The sequence below is a fragment of the Lepidochelys olivacea genome (genome assembly GCF_965140295.1).
Source record: "Lepidochelys olivacea isolate rLepOli2 genome assembly, chromosome: 6".
NCBI classification, from domain to species: Eukaryota; Metazoa; Chordata; order Testudines; family Cheloniidae; genus Lepidochelys; species Lepidochelys olivacea.
In genome coordinates, this window is record NC_140416.1 from 111905867 (window position 1) to 111932559 (window position 26693).

The following is a 26693-nucleotide window of genomic DNA, read 5'->3' on the forward strand; positions in this document are numbered from 1 at the left end:
TCTGCCGAGTTAATGCACTTAATGCACTTAGAGCATTTTCTGTGGGGACACACACACTCGAATATATAAAACCGATTTCTAAAAAACTGACTTCTATAAATTCGACCTGATTTCGTAGTGTAGACATACCCTAAGATTAGAAACGTAGATCTGGCGGAGGAAGTGAATGTAAGATCAGACAAATAGGAGGCAACTAGACCACAGAGGGCTGAAAAGCAGGAGGGCATATTTACATCAGAATTTCAGCTGGACAGTGAGCCAACCATGGGGAGGAGAAATGTCTCAATTTCCTGGATTCTGGAGGCAACATTCCGGATTCCCTGAGGGTTGGTGCATGTGCAGGTAAGATCATTATGGAGAGGATTTTCCAAACGTGACTAGCGCTTTTGGAAGCCCCGGCTTGAGAATGCCCCAAAGGGGCCTGAGGGTGCTCAGCGCTTTCTGAAAACCAGGCCCCTTTCAGGCATCTCAAATGGTGCCTCTAAAATCTGGACTAGAAATTTTTCCGATCACGCTCCTTTTCGTTGCTGAAAGGGGCAACCCAATTGCAGGATGGTGTCCCGGGCAATCTGGATTTGAAAGAATGTTTGCTTTTAACTAAACTGTTCATTGTTGCCTTATGCAATTTCAGAGTCCTGAATCTTTAGCCTCATGCAGACGGTAGGACGCTGCTGCCACAGGCTCCAGTATCGTGTTTAATAAATGAGAGGATGCTAATAAACGGGCATGATGTAGTGCTAGAGGGGGCCAGAATTAAGCCTTGCATACAGCACTCAGTAGTGGGTGGTGCTACACCTGGGGAGAAATCCCAGACGCTATCGAAATCAATGGGAGTTTAGTCATAGACTTCAGTGTGGCCAGGGCATCACCCCTGGCATATAGTCAAAGCAGCATCGCTGGCTGTTAAATCTGCTGCCATGTGTGGCACTGACTCTGTGCCTTTGGTTCAGCCTCTGTTACCTCTTTTGTGATAGAAACACCTTATCCGGGAGGGGAGTGGTGGACTAGAGGATGGACCCAATGATGGGGTATGGAAGTCCTGCCTTGACTGCAATGGGGCCAGGATTTTGCCTAGTGTTTTTAAAACCTTAATGTATTGTGGGCTCAATCCTGCAAGACGCAAGCAATTCCTGGGTATACTAAGCCCCCTCAGCACCCACTGAAGTCAATGGGAGTTCAGGGTACTCAGCACACCTTGTTACTTGGCACCTTGCAGGGTTGGGCCCTCAGAGCTTGTGCAAAGTGCAATAAGAGTTGACGTTATTGAAGTAAACCTGCTGGAACATCTCACATGGACACTGCATTGAAGATCAATTACTCCCCCTAACATAGCCTTTCTCTGTAGCCTTTCAGCCTTTCAGATTTGATCCTGCACCACTGAAGCCAATGGAAATTTTGCCATTTAATTCAACAGCAGCAGGGCCCTAGGGGCTGTTTGGAAAGCAACTTCAGTGGAAGCTATGCTAATTTACACCAGTTCAGGATTGGGCACCCGAACCCGAGGTGTCACTCGGATAGGCAGAGCCAGACAGTGACTTGGGATCTCTATCTATTTATGAGCTTTGTGACACTCCCACCCTGAAGAGGAAGTTATCTACAGCAAAAAGCAAATGTGAAAGGGGGCAGGAGGGACAAATGTGTTGCAGGAGATTTTGTCTGCTGGCTGCCAGAACAGCAGCTGTGAGCCTGATCAAAAGAAGGCAGAGCATTTTCACAGCAGACAGTTTGCCAAGATGGTAAGTACTTTGAAGGATTATGCTGTCATCTTGTATTTTTGGGAAACAGGGAGATGAATGCACCTTACTAATTTGAGGCACATAAAACAGCTTCTATCTGTTTTATCTGGGGAGGGTGTTTTATTCTAGAGAAAAGAAAAGAAGGACTTGTGGCACCTTAGAGACTAACCAATTTATTTGAGCATAAGCTTTCGTGAGCTACAGCTCACTTCATCGGATGCATTCAGTGGAAAAATGCATCCGATGAAGTGAAGTGTAGCTCACGAAAGCTTATGCGCAAATAAATTTCTTAGTCTCTAAGGTGCCACAAGTACTCCTTTTCTTTTTGCGAATACAGACTAACACAACTGTTACTCTGAAACCTGTTATTCTAGAGACTCATCTTTGTAAACGTTTGAAATTCGGAATCTGAAACAGTTCATTTCTCATGGAGAAAAAAACTCACCAGAAGCCCAAGTTGCGGCTCTTTTGTTGCTGTTACTATTTAACAGTCCCTTTATACGACACCATCAAAAGGGATTTTTGAGGAGAAAAACCCAACCCACCTCTATATGACGATTAAATGCCCCAACCTATGTATATCCAGGTAGTCTAATATTAGCCTGCCTGTTGAAATCTGATGAGCAAAATTAAATAAGACTTTTGTTCTTTGCACTTTGTCAGTTACTTTCAGCGACTAAAGCCCACCAAAGTCAAACAAAGCTGTTAACGAGTTGTGGTTCCTTATTGGGCTACGACTTCTGCTTTTCTTTTAAGAGTTCTGTTTGATTCCACAATGTATTCCTTTTTTTTTTTTAATTAAACTTTGGGGCCACATCCTCAGCTTGTGTAAGTAGGTATAGTTCGATTGACTTCAATGCATCCGAGTCAGTGGTACACAGAATTCCCTAATTTGAACAAAATGGGGGTTTTATTCCATGTGCTTTTTATGGCGAGTGGGAGGCTGTTCAGATAATATGTAAAACAGAAATGCTGCTGTCCAAACCCATCTTGTAACTGTTACTGGAAAAGAGAAGTGAAACATGATAATTACTGCTTTTGCAAGTTCTAGATGTTAAGGCATAATGTATCTGTAGGCGCATATAACAGGGCTGCAGTTCTTTCAAGGCATCCTGCCGGCATCAAACAATATGCGGCAAAGAAGCATTTAACGTGGGGGAGTGGGATGTGCTAGATGGCACCTCACAGGGCTTTCCTATATCTGAGTTCTCTGATTCCACCAAGTCCACTCAGAATGGAAGGTTTCTCACCAAGTGCTCTAGCCAGAAGCAGCAGCTGCTCGGATTGCTGCCCTGGGTGGAGGGGGGAAAATGGGGCCTAGCCAGGGCAGCCCCTCTCCCCAGTACCCCATCCCAGACCCAGAACTGTGCAGGGGAGCCCCCCTCCCATTTTGGAGGGACTAAGACCCAGGTGCAGCTGCAAAAACTGCCCCAGCAGGGACCTCTGGACATTCAGAGAACTTTCTACACGCTTGACTGGACTTTCTTTACCCTGTGCTGACTGGCTGCTTGCTCCAGGGCTCCTCCTCTGTTCCAGCTGGGGCTACGGAGTGCCATTTAAAGAGGGGGGAGACATTGCCCTTTCTCCCTCCCTCCCCCACCTGAACCTCTTCTTCCCCTCTCAGGTACATCACCTACCCCACCATCAGCCTGCCCATCCCTTCCCCCAGGCCAATGAGCCCCTACAACCGTCACCTACCAGGAGCCAGAGGCTGAGCCCTTGGGGGACTCTCCCAACTGTCCCCTCCCAAGAGCCCCTGCCACCCCCACTCCACTCCTTACTTTACCCCTCCCTGATGGCAATCCTCGCCTTCGGGTAACAGGTCCCTCCCTCTTCCAGTCCCGTGCCCAGCACTAGGCGGACCTGCGTGGTTTCAGCAGCTGGCAGGGGAGGGCCAGGCATGCGGCACGCTGCCCACTGTGCATGCAGATTGGGACATAGGGGCCAGCTGCACCGTGCTCCCAGCCGTGACGTGCACAGCCACTCATTACGAGAGCCTCCCCGCTCATGGCTGCACGTGTGCGCAGCCAAATCCCCAGCAGATTACCTCTCTTGACTGGCAACCGGCACGAGAACAGAAAACCAGCCAGGTGGCAGCCTTTTTTCCCGTGTACCTGCTTACAAATGGTGAGGCCGTAGCCTGGGCAGCGCCCCTCCCCGCAGCTTCGCAGCATATGCCTTGCAATCTCTTCCCTTCAGCCTCACTCCACACTGGCCTGCTTACCCTCTTTTCATCTGGCCTGTCCCCCACACCACCCTTCCTTTCAATGGCCCCTTCCCCTTTTCTTTCCATTTCGGTGACTGCCTCCTAACTAAACCCATGTCCCAAACAATGTGGTGGAACTAAGGTGGCGTTTGCCACCATCACATTGGTCACTCTATATCCCTTCCCCGACGCGGTGTCTGTCTTGTCTATTTAGACCGTAAGCCCTTCAGGGCAGAGATTTCTCAATACTCTGTGTTTGTACAGTGCCTAGCCCAAAGGGGCCCCATTCTTGGTTGGTCTTTAGCTGCTACTGTAATAAACATGATTAAAAATAATAATAACCAGTCCCATAGATGGAATCACAGCTTTCTCTCCTGTGCATGTGTGGGGTGTTGTTTATTATGCGTGGTTGTATTCACTCATTTTATCCTGTCATCTTTTCTTCCTCTTCTGTGTTTCTTGCTCTAGCTTCTCTACCCTTTCATCTTGCATTCTCTTCTTTCATCTGAGTCTCTTCCCTTCCCCAAATCTACATTTCAGCATCATTGCTCCTTGATTTCCCACTGCTTCCTGAGATCTTCTCCTCCTCTTTCCTTCACTCCATCCAGCTCTTGTGAATCAGTCCCTACAGGCAATCAGTGTTGCAGATACTTTATGGCTCAGGGACAGAGGCAGAGGTGTAGAAAGGAGATACAGGGCCAGGATAGGTGCTCATGCCATATTGGTCCCCCTTGCCACTATCATAGCTGAATCTGCCCTTCCTCAGAATGTGCTCTTTGCTTCTGAATACATACAAATGCCTAATATCCCCGTGAAGGCCAAATTCATCCCTGAGGTAACTACAGTGACCTCGGGAGTGAGTTTGACCCTTAGGCATGTGAAGTGATTGGAAAGGCAGGGGTGGATGTGGCCTCCCGACTCCATGGATGCACTATACCGAGTGGGGAGGGCAAAGAGGGCCCAGGCCTGTGGGCTTGTTGCCTTCCTCATGAGGATGAGGAGCTGGGAATGGGATGGGGGCTCACAGAGGGGTCAAGCCTCTGGGGTCACTGTCCTTCTGCAGGGATGGGGAGGGCTCTGCCCTGAGTGCAGACAGGGCACTGTTCCCTGTCCTGCCTCTTCCTGAGCTCCAGCCCCACCACGATGATGCCAACTACAGCAACGGTTGGAGCTGGCCCCGGTTGGGGCGGGTGAGTCACTCCTCACACTACTGACAGTGGGCACCAAACCTGAGTTTCGCTGCAACCAGATTGCATGCCAGCCACTGCCAGACCAAACCTGAACAGCACTATATGTTCTGTGGGTGCAGCTGAGCCCATGCTAAAGCACCTAGGTGGAAAGGCAACTCCCAGTGTGGCCCCTAACGATTCTTACCCTGCCTTCTGGTGTGAGCTTCAGTGAGTCTAGGGGATATGGTTCTGTTACCAAAGCATCAGGTACCCAACCATGTTTCCACTCCTTTCTGTGACTCCTGGGGGTTGCCTCTGCTAGGCTGGGAACAGCACTACAGCAGGGACACTCTGTGGCTGGAGACCTTGATGACGCTTGCATCTGGGGACAGCATAGCCTGAGCTGTGGGGTTAGCTAGTTTCCTGGAGCATGGCTGCAATGGAGAGAAGAGACTTGCAGATTTCAGCAGACCTACTTGGTCCGTGTCCCAGTCTCTGACTTGAAGAGTTTACAATCTAAGAAGACAACCCCGGTGCACAAGGTAGGGAAGAAGGACAAAATATACAGTCAAAATGTTAGACAATTTAGATTTGAAAAAGATCCACTGTCCCCTCTAGCTTCTGTACTTTGGCATTATTAGTTGGCCAATTTATTTGTAGGCACCATGGTAGAAGTGGGTCTTGAGGAGAGATCTGAAGAATGAGAGAGTCATTTCCTTGCAAATTAGTTACAGGGAATGCATTCCATGTGCAAAGACTGGGCCATGTCATTTTGGTAATGTCACCAAAGTTCCATAATACGATGATTGTTCTGTACACTTGTCATTTCCAGAACTCCATAAAGTACAACTGCAGTAACCTGGTTTTCTGTGCGTAACAGGCTTTATACAAATGTTGCCATAGTACTTAATTCAGTTTTTTATTTTCCCTCCCGTACATATGTTTCTGTTTTGCAGATTGGAAAAAATGCTTTTAAAAAATCCCTGCTGTTAAATGAGTATTCCTATGTGAAATTAAACTCAAATGACCAAAAAGGCATCAAAATGGTAGGTATTCAAACACACTGTGATGTAGTGAATGAGAACTGAGAATACGTACATTGTAGCAAGATCACTGGGGAAAAAAAAGCAATTTAATATTTTTATTATATGGGTTAGAATTACAAGTTGGCTTTGAGCCTGTTTGCAGCAAAGTCAGTGGCCAAAATCCTCATTAACTTAACCGGGGCCCTGATCGGCCCCACAGTGTGTGACAATATAGAGACCAGTCCTGCAGCCTTTGCTTGTGAGAGTATCGCCCACTCATGCAAGCAGTGCCATGTACTTCATTGGTGCTCAGGTCCGGCAGTGACAGGAGGCAAATAGATAAACAGACAAATTTAGTGGGCCACATCTCCAGCTGGTGTATATCAGCCCAGCTCCACTGAAGTCAATGGAGCCCTGTCAGTTTACTCACCAGCTGAGGATCTGGGCCACTGACTTCAGTGAAATTACGTGGATTTACCCTTTAAAATGGCCTACGTAATACAGCGGATGAAATTCATCCGCAAGGCTGATGTACCACTTGTATACTATTTTAAGGGATTAAGCAATTTGTAGAGCCTTGTGTGTATATGTGTCTTAGAATCATAGTCCAGACCCCTGCACTCATGGCAGGACTAAGTATTCTCTACACTGGGGTGAATGTACTCGGGTGAATGTTCCCCCTGATTTATGTTCCCCCTGTCACCAAGTAACAATCCATTAGAATTATTTTATCCACTCAAACTTGCTCCCAGCACTGTGGCATAGGGGTGCTAAGCCCAGGTTGTCTTCAACGTGGATTTCTTCCCTTGCAAACCCATATTACAATATAACCCATGCCATTCACATTCATAGGGTGGAATCCTCACCCTGTTCAAATCAATGGGAATTTTGCAACTGACTTCAATGAGAGTGGGAATGGACTGTGAGTCACACCATTCCTAAATTAGATGATCTGTCTCTAATCTGTTAGCATTGTTACAGGTCAAAATGCTCATTTTAGGTCGGTTTGTTTTATACAGAGGTTCACCCTTCAACTGATGGTAGCGTCGCAAACATTAGAGAATTTACACAAAAATTAAAACCAAACAGATATTTACACTACAAGTGGTATTTTTAGCTGTTTTCTTAGAGTGTTTAAAATCTAAGATGGAAGTTTAGTAATTGTGCTTATTTCTATTATTTACAATTATTTTTGTTTGTTCACATTTACATCTAGGGCTTATCAGGCATTTTCAAATGAATAAGAAAGGAAGGTCCACACCCTGGAGGTTTTAGAGCCCAGAGATGTTGAATGCCTTCCACAAGGCACCAAACATTCCCAGCTCCTAAGAGTTGCAAGAGGTACTCTCTAGAGTTGAAATCAGTGGGAGTTAGGTGCCTAAATACCTTTGAGGGTCTGGGCATGAGTAGGTAAAAATGATCCTAACATTTATAATTATTGCTCCATTGCTCGATCTCCTTAATATAGGAAAGTCATATAGAGGTCAGTATTATGTTGTAAGTTTCATAATGAGTGTATGGACTGTACCTGTATATAAATAAGTTCTCCAGACATTCTGGTTATGAAAGACACAGAAAACGGGAAACACCAAGCTGTTAGACCAAAATGAAACCATAAAGAGGAACACTATCGATGTCATGTACTAATGGTTTGCTAAGTTCCACTTTCCAAAGTGACATTTGAACTATAGAAGTCTAAAAACAAACAACTGCCTGAAACCAAAAAATAGCTTTATGTTTCTGACTTGTATTTATATAACTGCAAAACTGCCTGTTGTTTTTTTTCCAAGTTTATAAATACACAAATTATGATTATGACTCCATATTTCAGGCTGCGTTACAGATGAATATCTGCTATTCTTGTGTTAATTAAAGAAAAATGAAACATGTCAAATAAAGTTTGGGTAAAGAGAGGATTTTTGGTGTATTGGTATAAAATAAAATTTAAAAAGTAAAATCAGCCCCAAGCTCAGGGTTCTTGATCTGAATGACATATGTGGTGCAAATGAACTGTTTGATAGTAGCTGAAAGCAGAATTAACATTCAGGTACTTGTTTGTAAAGTGATAGGTACCCGGTACAGTATTAATGGCTCTTGGAAGGCTTTTCAGCTATGACAAACCATCTCTAACATGAACTCTCTTCTAGTTTCAGTCTGTACTGGTGATTTCAATAGTTGGGTTTGTTGTCCTGATGGCTATTTACATCATAAAACCAGTCACCATAGATTTTCCAGAGGACAAAGAAACCATTATCAGCAGTTACCAGCAGATGGAGGAGCAAGGACTCTTTGGAGATATCTTGGAAGACAAGATGATTAATGAAGACAATGTCAATAGATGTAATGATTCATGCAAGTAAGCCAGATCTGATGGTTTGTAGAAAGAGAGAGAGGGTATGTCTACACTACGAAATTAGGTCGAATTTATAGAAGTAGGTTTTGTAGAAAGCGGTTTTATACAGTTGATTGTGTGCGTCCCCACACAAGTGCTCTAAGTGCATGTAGTCGGCGGAGAGTGTCCACAGTACCGAGGCAACAGTCGACTTCCGGAGTGTTGCACTGTGGGTGGCTATCCCACAGTTCCCGCAGTCTCCGCCGACCATCTGAATTCTGGGTAGAAAACCCAGTGCCTGATGGGGCTAAAATATTCTCGTGGGTGGTTCCGGATACATATCGTCAGGCCCCCGTTCTCTCCCTCCCTCCGTGAAAACAAGGGCAGACAATCGTTTTGCGCCTTTTTTCTTGAGTTAGCTGTGCAGATGCCATACCACGGCAAGCATGGAGCCCGCTCAGCTCACTGTCACCATATGTCTCCTGGGTGCTGGCAGACGTGGTACTGCATTGCTACACAGCAGCAGTTAATTGCCTTTTGGCAGCAGACAGTGCAGTATGACTGGTAGCCGTCATCGACGTAGTCCTGGGTGCTCTTTTAATCGGGTGCCTGGGCAAACATGGGAGTGACTCAGCCAGGTCATTTCCCTTGTTTCGTCTCGTGGCGATTCAGTCCTACCGGCAGTGCACTGTCTTTTAACCTCCAGCCAGCAGAAGATGATGGCTAGTCGTCATACTGCACCGTCTTCTGCTGAGCACCCAGGAGATGATGACGGCTAGCGGTCGTACTGCACAGTCTGCTGCCAGCAAGATGTATAAAAATAGATGAAGTGGCTCAAAACAAGATATAGACCAGATTTGTTTTGTATTCATTTTCTCTTCCCTCCCTCCTTCCCTCTGTGAAATCAACGGCCTGCCAAACCCAGTTTTGAGTTCTATCCTTGAGGGGGCCATTCAGTTTCTCGCAAAGCCACCCCCTTTGTTGATTTTAATTCCCTGTAAGCCAACCCTGTAAGCCATGTCTTCAGTTGCCCCTCCCTCCGTCAGGGCAACGGCAGACAATCATTCCACGCCTTTTTTCTGTGCAGACGCCATACCACGGCAAGCATGGAGCCCGCTCAGATCACTTTGGCAATTAGGAGCACGTTAAACACCACACGCATTATCCAGCAGTATATGCAGCACCGGAACCTGGCAAAGCGATACTGGGCGAGTAAGCAACGTCAGCGTGGTGACGTGAGTGATGAGGACATGGACACAACTTCTCTCAAAGCAGGGGCCCTGGCAATGTGGGCATCATGGGGCTAATGGGCCAGGTTCATGCGGTGGAACGCCGATTCTGGGCTCAGGAAACAAGCATAGTCTGGTGGGACCGCATAGTGTTGCAGGTCTGGGACGATTCCCAGTGGTTGCAAAACTTTCGCATGCGTAAGGGCACGTTCATGGAACTTTGTGACTTGCTTTCCCCTGCCCTGAAGTGCAATAATACCAAGATGAGAGCAGCCCTCACAGTTGAGAAGCGAGTGGCAATAGCCCTGTGGAAGCTTGCAACGCCAGACAGCTACCTGTCAATTTGGAGTGGGCAAATCTACTGTTGGGGCTGCTGTGATGCAAGTAGCCAACGCAATCAAAGATCTGCTGATATCAAGGGTAGTGACCCTGGGAAATGTGCAGGTCATAGTGGATGGCTTTGCTGCAATGGGATTCCCTAACTGTGGTGGGGCCATAGACGGAACCCATATCCCTATCTTGGCACCGGAGCACCAAGCCGGCGAGTACATAAACCGCAAGGGGAACTTTTCAATAGTGCTGCAAGCTCTGGTGGATCACAAGGGACGTTTCACCAACATCAACGTGGGATGGCCGGGAAAAGTACATGATGCTCACATCTTCAGGAACTCTGGTCTGTTTCAAAAGCTGCAGGAAGGGACTTTATTCCCAGACCAGAAAATAACCATTGGGGACGTTGAAATGCCTATATGTATCCTTGGGGACCCAGCCTACCCCTTAACGCCATGGCTCCTGAAGCCGTACACAGGCAGCCTGGACGGTAGTCAGGAGCTGTTCAACTACAGGCTGAGCAAGTGCAGAATGGTGGTAGAATGTGCATTTGGACGTTTAAAGGCGCGCTGGCGCGGTTTACTGACTCAGACCTCAGCGAAACCAATATTCCCACTGTTATTACTGCTTGCTGTGCACTCCACAATATCTGTGAGAGTAAGGGGGAGATGTTTATGGCGGGGTGGGAGGTTGAGGCAAATCGCCTGGCTGCTGGTTTCGCACAGCCAGACACCAGGGCAGTTAGAAGAGCACAGGAGGGCGGTGCACAGCAGAGAAGCTTTGAAAACCAGTTTCATGACTGGACAGGCTACGGTGTGAAAGTTCTGTTTGTTTCTCCATGATGAAACCCACCGCCCCTTGGTTCACTCTACTTCCCTGTAAGCTAACCACCCTCCTCTCCTCCCTTCGATCACCGCTGTCAGAGGCAATAAAATCATTGTTGCTTCACATTCATGCATTCTTTATTCATTCATCACACAAATAGGGGGATAACTACCAAGGTAGACCAGGAGGGGTGGTGGAGGAGAGAAGCACCAGGAGGGGTGGTGGAGGAGGGAAGGACAAGGCCACACAGCACTTTAAAAGTTTAAAACTTTAAAACTTATTGAATGCCAGCCTTCTGTTGCTTGGGCAATCCTCTGGGGTGGAGTGGCTGGGTGGCCGGAGGCTCCCCCACCGCGTTCTTGGGTGTCTGGGTGTGGAGGCTATGGAATTTGGGGAGGAGAGCGGTTGGTTACACAGGGGCTGTAGCGGCAGTTTGTGCTCCAGCTGCCTTTGCTGCAGCTCAACCATACACTGGAGCATATTGGTTTGATCCTCCAGCAGCCTCAGCACTGAATCCTGCCTCCTCTCATCACGCTGCCACCACCTTTCAGCTTCAGCCCTCTCCACTTACTCTCTTCAGCCTGCCACCTCTCCTTCGGGTCATATTGTGCTTGCCTGCACTCTGACATTGTCTGCCTCCACGCAGTCGTCTGTGCTCTGTCAGTGTGGGAGGACAGCATGAGCTCAGAGAACATTTCATCGCGAGTGCGGTTTTTTTTCGCCCTCTGATCTTCACTAGCCTCTGGGACGGAGAAGATCCTGTGATCATTGAAACACATGCAGCTGGTGGAGAAAAAAAAGAGGCAGTGGTATTTAAAAAGACACATTTTCTAGAACAATGGCTATACCCTCCCCATGGCTAACAGCGGGGAACATTTCTGTTCAGCCACAGGCAAACAGCCCAGCAGGAACGGGCACCTTTGCATGTCCCCTTAAGAAAAGCACCCTATTTCAACCAGGTGACCATGAATGATATCACTCTCCTGAGGATAACACAGAGAGATAAAGAACGGATGTTGTTTGAATGCCAGCAAACATACACTGCAATGCTTTCTTCTACAATGATTCCCGAGTACGTGCTACTGGCCTGGTGTGGTAAAGTGTCCTACCATGGAGGACACAATAAGGCTGCCCTCCCCAGAAACCTTTTGCAAAGGCTTTGGGAGTACATCCAGGAGAGCCGCAAATGCCAGGGCAAATTAATCATTAAACATGCTTGCTTTTAAACCATGTATAGTATTTTAAAAGGTACACTTACCAGAGGTCCCTTCTCCACCTGGCTGGTCCAGGAGGCAGCCTTGGGTGGGTCCGGGGGGGACTGCCTCCAGGTCCAGGGTGAGAAACAGTTCCTGGCTGTCAGGAAAACCGGTTTCTCTGCTTGCTTGTTGTGAGCTATCTACAACCTCATCATCATCATCTTCCTCATCCCCAAAACCTGCTTCCGTGTTGCCTCCATCTCCATTGAAGGAGTCAAACAACACAGCTGGGGTAGTGGTGGCTGAACGCCCTAAAATGGCATGTAGCTCATCATAGAAGCAGCATGTTTTGGGCTCTGACCCAGAGTGGCCGTTCGCCTTTCTGGTAGGCTTGCCTCAGCTCCTTAAGTTTCACTCGGCATTGCTTTGGGTCCCTGTTATGGTCTCTGTCCTTCATGCCCTGGGAAATTTTGACAAATGTTTTGGCATTTCGAAAACTGGAACGGAGTTCTGATAGCACGGATTCCTCTCTCCATACAGTGATCAGATCCCGTACCTCCTGTTCGGTCCATGCTGGAGCTCTTTTGCAGTTCTGGGACTCCATCATGGTCACCTCTGCTGATGAGCTCTGCATGGTCACCTCTGCTGATGAGCTCTGGCCAGTGTGGCAAGCTGCAGGTGACCATGCAAACAGGAAATTGAAATTCAAAAGTTCACTGGCCTTTTCCTGTCTACCTGGCCGGTGCATCTGAGTTGAGAGTGCTGTCCAGAGCAGTCACAATAGAGCACTCTGGGATAGCTCCCGGAGGCCAATACCGTCTAATTGCGTCCACAGTACCCCAAATTTGACCCGGCAAGGCCGATTTAAGTGCTAATCCACTTGTCAGAGGAGGATTAAAGAAATCGATTTTAAGAGCCCTTTAAGTTGAAAAAAAGGGCTTCATCGTGTGGACGGGTGCAGGTGTACATCGATTTAACGCTGCTAAATTCGACCTAAACTCCTAGTGTAGACCAGGGCAGAGTTAATTAACTGATAGAGAAATAGTCATAATGTTAACAACCTCAAAAGGAGGAAGATAGCAAAGCAACATACTGGAACCATTTATAAAGCATCACTATTTTGGGAACATAATTAAATCTTCTGATTACACATCTCATAGGATTACAGAAGCTAGAGCCAGCAAACACTCTCCAGTCATCTTGCCCAGCCCTTGGGGTTCTAATTTAGAATTGTCCATTACAGCATATAGAGAGACATATTCTTCAGTGTCCTGCATGAATGACTCTCAGTTCATGAATGTTTGCCTCATGATATGCTATTGCCATTGCAGTTTTGAACTTGTGGAAAGTATTCCTTATGACATGCCTTATGAGAAAAATAGCACCACTGTGAAACCCTTATACCAAGCCTGGATGGGTCTCCTCAACATGGCACAGGAAAGAATTCATGTGGCTTCTTACTACTGGTCTCTCACAGGAGAAGATATAAATGTAAATGACTCATCATCTGAACTGGTAAGAGAAAAACAGGAATAAGCTCACATATGATCAATAGAGCAGTATACCTACCCGGTCTGGCTCCAGGACCCTCCATTGCCACAGTTTACCCTCATCTCATACCATTCTCTTGGCCTTTGGAGCTTGACAGGACAGAGGCGGCTTAGCCCGCCAGCCAAATCACAAGAAAGCCACGCCTTCTGGGGTACCAAAGTCCAAGCAAACACAAAACCAAAAGAGTCTTCCACCCTGATCTTCCTTTCCAAGAGTCTCTCTTCTCTTCCAAAGCTGCCCTTCCCCTGGGCTCAGCTTTGCCTTCTCCTGTCCTCTATTCCAGTGCTTCTCAAGCTATCTGATGTGGGGGACCAGCAATTTTTTTTCCCAATGTGCACACAGACCGGCAGCCAATGGCTCGCAGACTGGCACCGGTCTGCGGACCACCACTTTGAGTAGGACTGCTATATTCAGTCTTTATTTGCTTGCCCTTGTTTGCAGGGATCACTGCTTCACCTCACTAGGTGGCAGTGTAGGAGAAACCCTTGCTCACCCTTTTCTATGGGTTTCCAGCCTTCAGAACCTGACACAATAGGGCTTTCCACTATCCCGGCTGCCCTGCCACTCCTTCCCATGTCCTCTTCCTATACTATCTGACATCCCAGTACTTCTCTCTCTCTCCTCATGACCCACAGGCTGCTCTTATCCCTCCCTCCTATGATCTTCCTGTCATATGATTTTGCTCATTTCCTTCACCTGGGAGAAGAGACAAGTGGGGCAGAGGTGCAGCTGAGCCCCTACCCTCTTAAAGGGCCAGCTCATCCTGTTATAATCCCTACTACTTTCATCCTCAAATAAAAATGATTCAGAAAATCAATTTGATGTATCAGCAGCCAATAGATTTTGTTGCTGTTTGCATTTCATCTTTGAACTCCAGAAATATTTCAGTTCTAGTGGTTTCTGTGTTTGGCTGTAATGATCTTACAGCAAATGATATTAATTGATAGGAAGCAAAGTTGTATTTATAAACTGGTTCAAGATCTTTATTTTGTGTCTTTAGTCCATCTCTAGCTGAAACTCACTTAAAGATAAAACATTCCCATCCTTGTATTGTGTGTGTTTCTTTCAAATGAAGTACCTATATTTAGAAGGTCCACGCTGTTTATTGTCATAGGGTGAAGATATTCTGAAGAAGTTTGAAAGTTTACTTATGGAGAATGTCTCAGTGTATATTGCAACAAGCCTGCCAACTTTAGCTGTAAATTCAACTGATCTTAAGGTTTTGAAGAAAAAAGGTAACTATGTAATTCACAAGGCCTCTATAGTTCTGCAGTGTTGTAAACATGGACCCAAGTAAACAATGTTGTAAACAAGGACCCAAGGATCCAATCCAGCTCATGTTTAATTTGCAATCAATGAGACGACTCACAAGGTTAAAGATAAGCATGAGTTTAAGTGCTTTGCTGGATTGGATCCTTTGTGTATATTGATATACATTTAACTTTCTGAAAGTTAAGCTTTAGCAAGTATACATATATTATACAAATACTAGAAATCCATATTATACAAGTACTAGAAATCCATACAGGTTCTGGTCACAACAAGAATGATACAGATTATACTCCATTTTCATGTTAATATTAAAATTAAAAACTGTGTTGGGAATTACTTTAGCTAAATCATATTTGTTTACCGCCCCACTTACTCAATATCTTTCCTTAGGGGCTCATGTGAGAAGAATCAATTTTGGACATTTGACCAAAGGTGTGCTGCATTCCAAATTCTGGATTGTAGACATGAAACACATGTATATTGGCAGTGCAAATATGGACTGGAGGTCATTTTCTCAGGTCAGATGTACTTTATACTGCTAAACATAAACTCACCTCGATACACATGGTAGAGATGATATCCATGGGATACATTTCAGTGGCGTGTGAGAAACGTATTTATCGTTCACATATTTTATTATATTTCTCAGTGCAAGCACATGACAGTAATATAAAATATGGGCACATCAGAAAAACAATGTGGGGTGAAGAAAGCCTTTGAGGTGTAAGAGAGCGGGTTTTGACATATGTTTTCTCTCTCTGCAGGTGAAAGAAGTTGGTGCCGTGATATACAACTGCAGCTGCTTAGCCAGCGATCTATGGAAAACATTTAGAACATACTGGGATCTTGGGCACGCTAAAGCCACCATTCCCTCCCCATGGCCGAGCAATTATTCCACCAAAATTAACAAGTATAGGCCTCTGGAAGTGCAGTTTAATGGAACCTTGACAACTGCCTATTTTTCTGTAAGCAGTTTAAAATATTTTTTGGTAAACTATGGTAAAACTATTTGCTGGAAATGTCTTATTCTGTATTTTTTCTCTTTCCTCGGGCTCAATTACGCCCTACTCAGGTTGAGTAGCACCTTATTCCACAAGTTTCAGTGAGCCTACTCATGGAAGAAGGTTCGATGCAATATGAGTAAGAGATATAGAACCAGGCCTTGTATCTTCAGATGGAAACATAGGGACAGATCTTCCCATAGGTCACTCACATTATGTAATAACTTACTGCTCAGGTCTTCCCATTAATTTGAATGAGACTACTTTAGGATTAATGCATTACTCAGGGTGAATAAGAGTGGCAAAATCTGGCCTGTAGTAAATAGTGTGTTGCAATTCTAGCCCATGATGGTTTTTAATCTTTCTTTTACTACCTTGTAATGGCTAGTAGATTTGAAATTCCTCATTATATTAGCTATCTGATGGACACATTGAGTATATTCTGGGATTTTGGGTCCAGTTTTCAAACCTATAAATTGTTTACACCGTTCCCGAACCTGTAAATGAATACAACTCAGGAAATTCTGTATGTGTAATGAAAACTGAGTAGAGGTTAATATAAATCAATCAAAGTTTGTTGAAAGAAAATTTAAATAGTAGGACAGGAACAGAGAAATGTACGATGATCATCAGACTTTGTTTCCCTCCTTTACAGGCCTCTCCTCCTGCGTTTTGCCCAAAGGGTCGTACTCGTGATCTCATTTCTATTATTGATGTTATAAATGATGCAGAAGAATATGTGTATGTCTCAGTCATGGAGTATTTTCCTACAACCCGCTTCAGACACCCAACAAAGTAGGAGGTTAAACCTGGATCAGTCAGTCAACTGTATTCATAACTAAATGTCCTTTGCTTTTGCAGAAATTTGTTCTTACCAAAAATGCAGCATTTCCCCCCTTCAGATATATTAATATTATTTTTTCACCCATGGAGTGAACTGAGACTTTGGACATTCTGCAGTTATGCCATTGCAAAGTGTGTGTAAAACACTACCCTTCTGCTTTGGTAGCATTTCACATTGACTTTGCTCTCACTTCATAGCTTCATAGAAATGTATGTAGGGCTGGAAGGGAGCTCAAGGAGTCATGAAGTCCAGTCCCCTGTGCTTAGGCAGGACCAACTAAACATAGACCCTCCCTGACAGGTGTTCATTCAACCTGTTCTTAAAATCTCTCAGTCATGGGGATTCCACAGTCTCCAGTGGAAGCCTAGTTGTGTTTAACTACACTTATTGTTAGAAAGTTTACTGTAAGTAATTACACAGGCTGCAGGGCAATGAAGGATCAGGCCCTTTCCCTCCAAACCTTACTCAAGGCAAAAGCATAGCAGTTACAAGAACCTAGGGAGAGTAGATTAGCAGAAATATGTTTGGGGTAAAATTTTCAAAAGAAAACGTTGCTCCTCTTGGCATCTCTCAATGGTCTCTGGTCTCCCCTACTTCCTCCCATTATGGTTGCAGTATTAGCTGAAGATTCTTTGCTTTTTCCTCCTACTTTACAAGTACTTCTATGGGCATTCAGACTCTTCACTGAAGCTGTGAACGCCTGCAGAAGGAGCAATAAAAGAAGGGAAGTAGCCGACACTATTATGGTCAGCTAGCGCTCTGTGGACCACTAGCAAATTCTCTCTGGGTTTAGAATTATATAATGACCATGAGCTTCACTCTGAGTAATACAGAAATCTGTTGAGTCATTAAGTGTTTTTTAAAAAGCCTCAAAAACCCTCAGCTGCACTTGAATTAGGAAGTTTATATGCAGCCAACCTCTCTGAGTATTTTAAATTATATCTGTATCTAGCACTTCTGGGTTATCTTTGATAGAGATCATATGTAATTATGAGAGATCATATGTAATAATGTGTGTGTTGCTTCAAGTCTCCTGGGAGGAAGAGGTTGAGCCGTGTGTTGCCATTTTAGTTTATGCATCTATCAACAGTCATATCACGTTACATGTGCTCAGGCATGATCATTGTTCCACAATGAACACATGACAGTATGTATTACCTGCAGCCCTAGGCATCTATATAGAGAGATGGGTTATAGAATCATAGAAATGTAGGGCTGAAAAGGATCTTGAGAGGTCATCTAGCCCAGCCCCCCAGCACTGAAGCAGGACCAAGTAAACCTGGACCATTTCTGACACGTTTGTCTAACTTATTCTTAAAAACAATAATGACGGGGAGTCCACAACCTCCCTTGGAAGCTTATTCCAGTGCTTAACTATCCTTTTATTTAGAAAGTTTCCCCCAATATCAAAGTATTATGCAATCACTCACCGACCGGCTGCCTCCTGATGGATAATTTTGCAAATCAGACAGTTCGGAGGACATTCTGTTTCTATGTCATATATTTGATTTTCTGTCTTTCTCTTCTCCCATTCTTTTTCACTAAGAATATTTGCATGAAAACAGGCTCTTTTTCCCCTTAGGGGTCCATTTATTAATGTTGTGCATTCTCCATTTGAAGCCTTAATCCCCTGTTTATGTTCTCGAGGGCTCGATCTCATACAAACGGACGTTTGAGGTGGGTCCAGGGAATGCAGGACTGAGCCCTTGGACATCTTGGGCAAGTTTCTGTGTGTCAGTTTCCGCATCGGTATAACAGGGCTAATAATGCTCCCTCTCCTCTGTAAAGTGCTTTATAATATAGGGGATGAAAGTGCTACACAGGTGTTAAGAGTTAGTAATTATGGGCCATATTCTGCCCTCCATGGAAGTTGTCATCAGCCTTCCCCCACAGCGTGGCTCATACAAGTGCCAGAAAGAACAGCAGTCTCTGCACTCAGAGCAGGGTCTCTGCTCCTTTGTGGTCTTACAGCATACTAACAGGGACAGGCAGGGGTGGAGAGAAGGTGGTGCCGTGCCCTTTCCTCCATCTCCGCTGGCTGATGGAGTGGGACCAAGTATAGAGTGGGAGCAGCCTCTGTGCACACGACACATCCAGGAGTCATTCTGCAAAATGTCTCCTGGTTTATCCCCAGGGCTTCCCATTGCCTTTGACTCCAGGTAGTACCTTCAAAGGAATGATCCAGCCCTTCATTATTATTGCTATGGTTATTTTGTTATCAATGTGGTGGTAGATATTTCTTGTCTCAATTTTCTCTGAATGTATTTTTCTTTTCATTTACTTTCATTCCAATAGATACTGGCCAGACATTGACAATGCTCTGAGAGGTGTGGCATTCAACCGCAACGTACAAATCAGGCTTTTGATCAGCTGCTGGCTCCACACTGACCCATCCATGTTCCATTACTTGCAGTCACTTCGTGATCTCAGTGACCCACATACCAACATCACCATCGATGTGGTAAGCTAAGAAAACTCTTTTGACATAATGGGCCATCCTTTAAAAAAAGGCAGCTTTCAAGCAGGCAGCACAACTACTTGTGTGTATAAATGTAGACCTGTATATGCAATTGCATGTGCATACAAATTTTATTACAGACCTTGAAGCAATGTCCCTTTGAAATTTGGGCCTAGGTGATGTTATTCAACATTATTCTTAACTGAACCCAGCAACCTCTTCCACTGGTTTGGTTTCAGCAGCTTTCTTGGACATATTATTAGGGTGAAAAACCAGTGAATTATGAAGCATATTTACTAAGGAATGCCACTATATGGATAGTGATTACGTAGTTGCCAAAAGCTTTGGTGGTGTGATGTGATTGCCAGTGATAGACTGAATATACAGCTGGACCATCTTAAGGACCTAGCTCAAGACTGAGCCAGCTGGCACTTGATCTGCAAGGAATCTACTTCCCTGAGGGATTTGTCATGATGATGATGATGATGATATTCTTCTAGGAAGCAATGGCTGTACTTACCTCAAGCAGTTTGCAATATTAGTGCAGAAGCAAAGGAGTCTACAAAGAGGATAGCTGACTCATTACAATTGTTGTGGTAATTTAATTGACAAGCTCAACTTCATACCTTCTAACAACTTTCACAGCATCATCTTTCTGGTGTGGCATGGTTAAGAAATTACACTTTGTCTGATTAGTAGCACCACTTACACTTTTATGAATGGTTTCAGAGTAGCAGCCGTGTTAGTCTGTATCCACAAAAAGAAAAGGAGGACTTATGGCACCTTAGAGACTAACAAATTTATGCATCTGATAAAGTGTTCCAAGAAGGTGTTCCAAGAAGGAGGAGTGCTAGGCAGAGATGGGCTCCACTTAATGAAGAGAGGGAAGAGCATCTTCGTGAGCAGGCTGGCTAACCTAGTGAGGAGGGCTTTAAACTAGGTTCACCGGGGGAAGGAGACCAAAGCCCTGAGGTAAGTGGGGAATTGGGATACCGGGAGGAATCACGAGCAGGAGCGTGTGAGAGGGGAGGGCTCCTGCCTCATACTGAGAACAAGGGGCGAGCAGCGGGTTATCTCAAGTGCCAATATACAAATGCACAAAGCCTGGGAAACAAGCAGGGAGAACTGGAGGTCCTGGCAAAGTCAGGGAATTATGATGTGATTGGAATAACGGAGACTTGGTGGGATAACTCGCATGACTGGAGTACTGTCATGGATGGGTATAAACTGTTCAGGAAGGACAGGGAGGCCAGAAAAGGTGGGGGAGTTGCATTGTATGTAAGGGAGCAGTATGACTGCTCAGAGCTCAAGTATGAAACTGCAGAAAAACCTGAGAGTCTCTGGATTAAGTTTAGAAGCCTGATCAACAAGGGTGATGTCGTGGTGGGAGTCAGCTATAGACCACCGGACCAGGGGGATGAGGTGGACAAGGCTTTCTTCCGGCAACTCGCAGAAGCGACTAGATCGCATGCCCTGGTTCGCATGGGCGACTTCAGTCATCCTGATATTTGCTGGGAGAGCAATACAGCGGTGCACAGACAATCCAGGAAGTTTTTGGAAACTGTAGGGGACAATTTCCTGGTGCAAGTGCTGGAGGAACCAACTAGGGACGGAGCTCTTCTTGACCTGCTTCTCACAAACCGGGAAGAATTAGTAGGGGAAGCAAAAGTGGATGGGAACCTGGGAGGCAGTGACCATGAGACGGTCGAGTTCAGGATCCTGACACAAGGAAGAAAGGAAAGCAGCAGAATACGGACCCTAGACTTCAGAAAAGCAGACTTTGGCTCCCTCAGGGAACTGATGGGTAAGATCCCCTGGGAGAATAACATGAGGGGGAAAGGAGTCCAGGAGAGCTGGCTGTATTTTAAAGAATCCTTATTGAGGTTACAGGGACAAACCATCCCGATGTGTAGAAAGAATAGTAAATATGGCAGGCAACCAGCTTGGCTTAACAGTGAAATCCTTGCTGATCTTAAACACAAAAAAGAAGCTTACAAGAAGTGGAAGACTGGACAAATGACCAGGGATGAGTATATAAATATTGCTCAGGCATGTAGGAATGGAATCAGGAAAGCTAAATCACACCTGGAGTTGCAGCTAGCGAGGGATGTTAAGAGTAACAAGAAGGGTTTCTTCAGGTATGTTGGCAATAAGAAGAAAGCCAAGGAAAGTGTGGGCCCCTTACTAAATGAGGGAGGCAACCTAGTGACAGAGGATGTGGAAGAAGCTAATGTACTCAATGCTTTTTTGCCTCTGTCTTCACGAACAAGGTCAGCTCCCAGACTACTGCACTGGGCAGCACAGCATGGGGAGGAGGTGGCCAGCCCTCTGTGAAGGAAGAAGTGGTTCGGGACTATTTAGAAAAACTGGACGTGCACAAGTCCATGGGGCTGGATGCGTTGCATCCGAGAGTGCTAAAGGAATTGGCGGATGTGATTGCAGAGCCATTGGCCCTTATCTTTGAAAACTCATGGTGATTTGGGGAAATCCCAGAAGATTGGAAAAAGGCTAATGTAGTGCCCATCTTTAAAAAAGGGAAGAAGGATGATCCTGGGAACTACAGGCAGGTCAGCCTCACCTCAGTCCCCGGAAAAATCATGGAGCATGTCCTCAAGGAATCAATTCTGAAGCACTTGCATGAGAGGAAAGTGATCAGGAACAGTCAGCGTGGATTCACCAAGGGAAAGTCATGCCTGATTAATCTAATTGCCTTCTATGATATAACTGGTTCTGTGGATGAAGGGAAAGCAGTGGACGTGTTATTCCTCGACTTTGGCAAAGCTTTTGACATGGTCTCCCACAGTATTCTTGTCAGCAAGTTAAAGAAGTACGGGCTGGATGGGTGCACTACAAGGTGGATAGAAAGTTGGCTAGATTGTCGGGCTCAACGGGTAGTGATCAATGGCTCCATGTCTAGTTGGCAGCCGGTATCTAGCGGAGTGCCCCAAGGGTCGGTCCTGGGGCTGGTTTTGTTCAATATCTTCATTAATGATCTGGAGGATGGTGTGGATTGCACCCTCAGCAAGTTTGCGGATGACACTAAACTGGGAGGAGTGGTAGATACGCTGGAGGGTAGGGATAGGATACAGACGGATCTAGACAAATTGGAGGATTGGGCCAAAAGAAATCTGATGAGGTTCAACAAGGACAAGTGCAGAGTCCTGCACTTAGGACGGAAGAATCCAATGCACTGCTACAGACTAGGGACCGAATGGCTAGGCAGCAGTTCTGTAGAAAAGGGGTTACAGTGGATGAGAATTTGGATATGAGTCAACAGTGTGCCCTTGTTGCCAAGAAGGCCAATGGCATTTTGGGTGTATAAGTAGGGGCATTGCCAGCAGATCGAGGGACGTGAACGTTCTCCTCTATTCAACATTGGTGAGGCCTCACGTGGAGAACTGTGTCCAGTTTTGGGCCCCACACTACAAGAAGGATGTGGAGAAATTGGAGAGAGTCCAGCGAAGGGCAACAAAAATGATTAGGGGACTGGAACACATGAGTTATGAGGAGAGGCTGAGGGAACTGGGATTGTTTAGTCAACGGAAGAGAAGAATGAGGGGGGATTTGATATCTGCTTTTAACTACCTGAAAGGTGGATCCAAAGAGGATGGATCTAGACTATTCTCAGTGATAGCAGATGACAGGACAAGGAGTAATGGTCTCAAGTTGCAGTGGGGGAGGTTTAGGTTGGATATTAGGAAAAACTTTTTCACTAGGAGGGTGGTGAAACACTGGAATGCGTTACCTAGGGAGGTGGTGGAATCCCCTTCCTTAGAAGTTTTTAAGGTCAGGCTTGACAAAGCCCTGGCTGGGATGATTCAGTTGGGATTGGTCCTGCTCTGGGCAGGGGGTTGGACTAGATGGATTCCAGAGATCCATTCCAACTCTGTTATTCTATGATTCTATGATTCTATTCTAAGTGAACTGTAGCTCACAAAAGCTTATGCTCAAATAAATTTGTTAGTCTCTAAGGTGCCACAAGTCCTCCTTTACTTTTATGAATGGGACTCCTTGCTAGTGACCTCTCTGCAAATACACCGAGGTGGTTAGTAGGGTGAAAGTCCTGGCTAGGCGGGGGGGTGCCCATCTTAGTGCAGATAGATGGATAGAGGAGAATAATAGAATCAAGATGGATGGATTTTTAGCAGGGAAGATAACAAATAATGATTTGAAATGTAATTTTTAATTAAAGTAAAAAAATTATAAGGCACTGTTGCTCTTTGCAATACAACTCCCTGTCTGGGATCAGCCCATTCAACTGTACAGTAATGCTCACAATCAATGATGAATGCAGAATAGTAAGACTATTAAACATCTGTCTAAAACTGTATTTAGTTGTCTTTACTGTAATATGATAGCTCTTTCACAGATGGAACATTGTGAAGTACACATTATCCTTACCTGATCGCACTGTCTTAATCCAGTTTTGCTCGCAGTAGTATCACCAGTTTGTCCAAGTTAGTTTTCTTGACTAATAGCAAAATCTGTCTTATAAACCATCTAAAGCTGGAGCTTTTGAAAACATTGTCCTATTCTATTCCATATAGACTTTTATTTGAAAACAAAGAAAGTTTGCAGCATCCAATAATATAATCTATGCTTCACTCCAGTAATTCTATGTATACATTGTAATTATTTTCCATCCAGAAAATCTTCATTGTTCCAGTTCTGAATCACACAAACATCCCTTTCGGGAGAGTGAACCACAATAAATATATGGTCACTGATAAAGTGGCGTATATTGGTAAGTGTCCTGTTTTGAATATGTATAGTTTAAGACATGATCAGGACTACAGGGTTGGGACAGAGCTGAAATGGGATTGGGTGTCATATCAAATGCTGGCTAAATTTACCATGAAGAGGGCAGAAACATATAGTGGATAGCTTTAGCAAAATATTTGCACTGGATAGAAGAGTAAAGACATGACGGGGGAAAATAATGTAGGGCAAATTCAGCAAGAGATTATTTTGTTGGATTCAGAGTAACAGCCGTGTTAGTCTGTATTCGCAAAAAGAAAAGGAGTACTTGTGGCACCTTAGAGACTTACCAATTTATCTGAGCATAAGCTTTCGAAGTGAGCTGTAGCTCATGAAAGCTTATGCTCAAATAAATTGGTTAGTCTCTAAGGTGCCACAAGTACTCCTTTTCTTTTTGTTGGATTGTGAACCATTAAGAATGAAGTACATGGCCCTGAATGAGCGGAGATTAGTATTATTGTCAAGCACTCGCAGTAATCTCATAAATTGTGTGTTTAGATTCATGCAATGACACTTAGTATTCCAGGGGAAAAAAACGTTATTTTGCTTTAACAAAAGCTTAATGTGAGAAATCCATTGACCAGTTGTTTGTTAAGCAGTATTTCAGGAGTGGAGTGGAGGATATAGGGGCCTCAGACACCCTAAATTATTAACCACCATGTTGGCATTGATGTCTCATTCTCGTATTAGAATCCTAGATGAGAGTAAGTGATGGAAGAGGTCACCAAGTTCACCACCCTGTCAGTGTGGGTTTGTGTCCTATTGAATTATCTTCAGAAGATAGAGGTGCAGTTAGTTACAAAGATAATTTATTTTCTACCCAAAGCACCCGTTGGAATGAATGGGAGATTTGTCTGAGTCAGACCACCTGCCACAGAAACCCTCCGTGCTTAAATTTGGATTTATTCACAGTGCTCAATGCTTTGTGTTATGGTAGCTGTTGACAGAGCTTCAGAAATCACATTCAGCTAGATCCCTATCTTGATGTGGGACATCTAGTTAATAGCATTGACACTTGCAAGTATAGGACACAGTGGTTGTAGGTGTTGTATTCAGCTCGACCCTGTTTTCTTGTAACAAGTAAAGTTCAGCTTCAAACCTTATTTTTGTTTAGTCTTTTTCTTCTGATAGTTTAAAAGCTTTGCAGAGTTTGCATTGTCACTGAGATAGCTAAGGCACTGCGGCCCTGAAAACGGAGAGAGAGAGAGTGCAGAGTGAAATAAATTTACTAGATATGGACCTGAACCAAAATATCAGACCTGGAAACCCCTCCCTCCCAATCCAAACTTTGTGGCTTGCTCCTATTTCTATAATGGGTACATTCAGTGCATCTCTGCCACAGTCTCCATTGTATTAGACTCCTAAAGAGCCTCCAGTTGACACTTAAAGTTGCTTGTCTATATTGGAGCCCTCAGATGAGAAACAGCTGGCCTGATTTTCAAAGATGCTGATGACTTGCAGCTCCCATTGAGTTTAATGGCATTTGTGGTTGTACTACATTTCTGAAAATCAGTCCACTTATATTTAGGTGCCTTAAATATTATTGAAGAGTCTAACATTAGGCCCCAGGCTTGAAAATTCATCCAATGTCATGTTTCCCATTTGCCTCTCTGCCCAACAAAATATTTGACATAAAATTGTTCTTCCTTGTTAACCATCAATGTTTCTATCCTGTAGGGACTTCCAATTGGTCAAAAGATTACTTTAGTAATACAGCTGGAGTTGGGTTGATTGTCAACCAGACTTCAACAGATCCTCAAAGAAAGAAGCCCGTTATACAGGAACAATTAAAAAATCTTTTTGAACGAGACTGGAATTCCAAATATTCAGTAAATATGGAAGATCTGCATGGGCAGAAAGACTGTTCCTGGGAAGAGGGATTAAGTTACTTATAAAGTTCAACATTTTGCTTTCTGTTTGAAATGTAATATACATGAATACATAGTTTATTTTTTATTATTTGTCAAAGAAATCATTTCTTACTGGTATGGCCCACTACTTAATGTTCTGGGAGCATAGTTCAATGTACCTGTATAATCAAATAATTTGTGGCAGTTAATATGTGAATTATGTGTATGCTGCACATGGTTAATCCATCTTTGTCAAATAAACATTTACCCAGTTTTATGTGAGGCTGTCCAGTATTGTGAGCGATTGTGAAAGAAATAACCTGATCCTAATAGTAGAGATGCAAAGGGAGACAGTTACGTTTCCATGGGATCTTTAACTCTAAGTTGCCTGACTGTTGGAGGTTTTACACATGAACATTAATGTTCCACTAATATATGGTTTTCTTGTATGTGTTTAAATATTTGTATTAAAGTCTGGACAGCATTAGGCATGGGCCACATAAGCAGCAACCCAGGGCACAATAAGGACCAGATTTAATCACCTAAAGATGCAGATTCATAGATTACAAGGTCAGAAGGGACCATTGTGATCATCTAGTCTGACCTCCTGTAACACACAGGCCACAGAGCTTCGCCAGAATAATTCGCAGAGTAGATGTTTTAGAAAAATATCCAATCTTTATTTTAAAATTGTCATTGATGGAGAATCCCCCACAACCCTTCAGAATCCCCCACAACCCTTCAGAATCCCCCACAACCCTTCAGAAATTGTTGCAATGATTAATTACTCTTACCATTAAAATTTTACACCATATTTCCAATCTGAATTTGTCTAGCTTCAGCTTCCAGCCACTGGATCCTGTTATACCTTTTCTCTGCTAGTTTGAAGAGCCCATTATTAAATATTTGTT

The 26693-nt window shown here is 44.5% G+C and overlaps 1 protein-coding gene across 1 annotated transcript; it reads left to right on the forward strand.

Moving 5' to 3' along the window:
• Nucleotides 1-1651: 1651 nt before the first annotated feature.
• Nucleotides 1652-25991, forward strand: PLD4 (phospholipase D family member 4). The gene is made up of 11 exons (XM_084630714.1): nucleotides 1652-1736; nucleotides 6068-6157; nucleotides 8284-8492; nucleotides 13380-13563; nucleotides 14714-14834; nucleotides 15262-15389; nucleotides 15636-15836; nucleotides 16528-16667; nucleotides 19012-19177; nucleotides 23822-23918; nucleotides 25610-25991. Exons 1-11 carry the CDS (start codon nucleotides 1734-1736, stop codon nucleotides 25825-25827), a joined length of 1557 nt encoding a protein of 518 aa, XP_084486840.1. The 5' UTR covers nucleotides 1652-1733; the 3' UTR covers nucleotides 25828-25991.
• The last annotated feature ends 702 nt before the right edge of the window (nucleotides 25992-26693 follow it).

Bases quoted from the DNA above. Each gene is read 5' to 3' on its own strand.
- PLD4 (XM_084630714.1), top strand. The intron at 15,837-16,527 runs GTAAGCAGTTTA...CCTCCTTTACAG, and splicing joins TGACAACTGCCTATTTTTCT to GCCTCTCCTCCTGCGTTTTG. The intron at 19,178-23,821 runs GTAAGCTAAGAA...TTTTCCATCCAG, and splicing joins CCAACATCACCATCGATGTG to AAAATCTTCATTGTTCCAGT.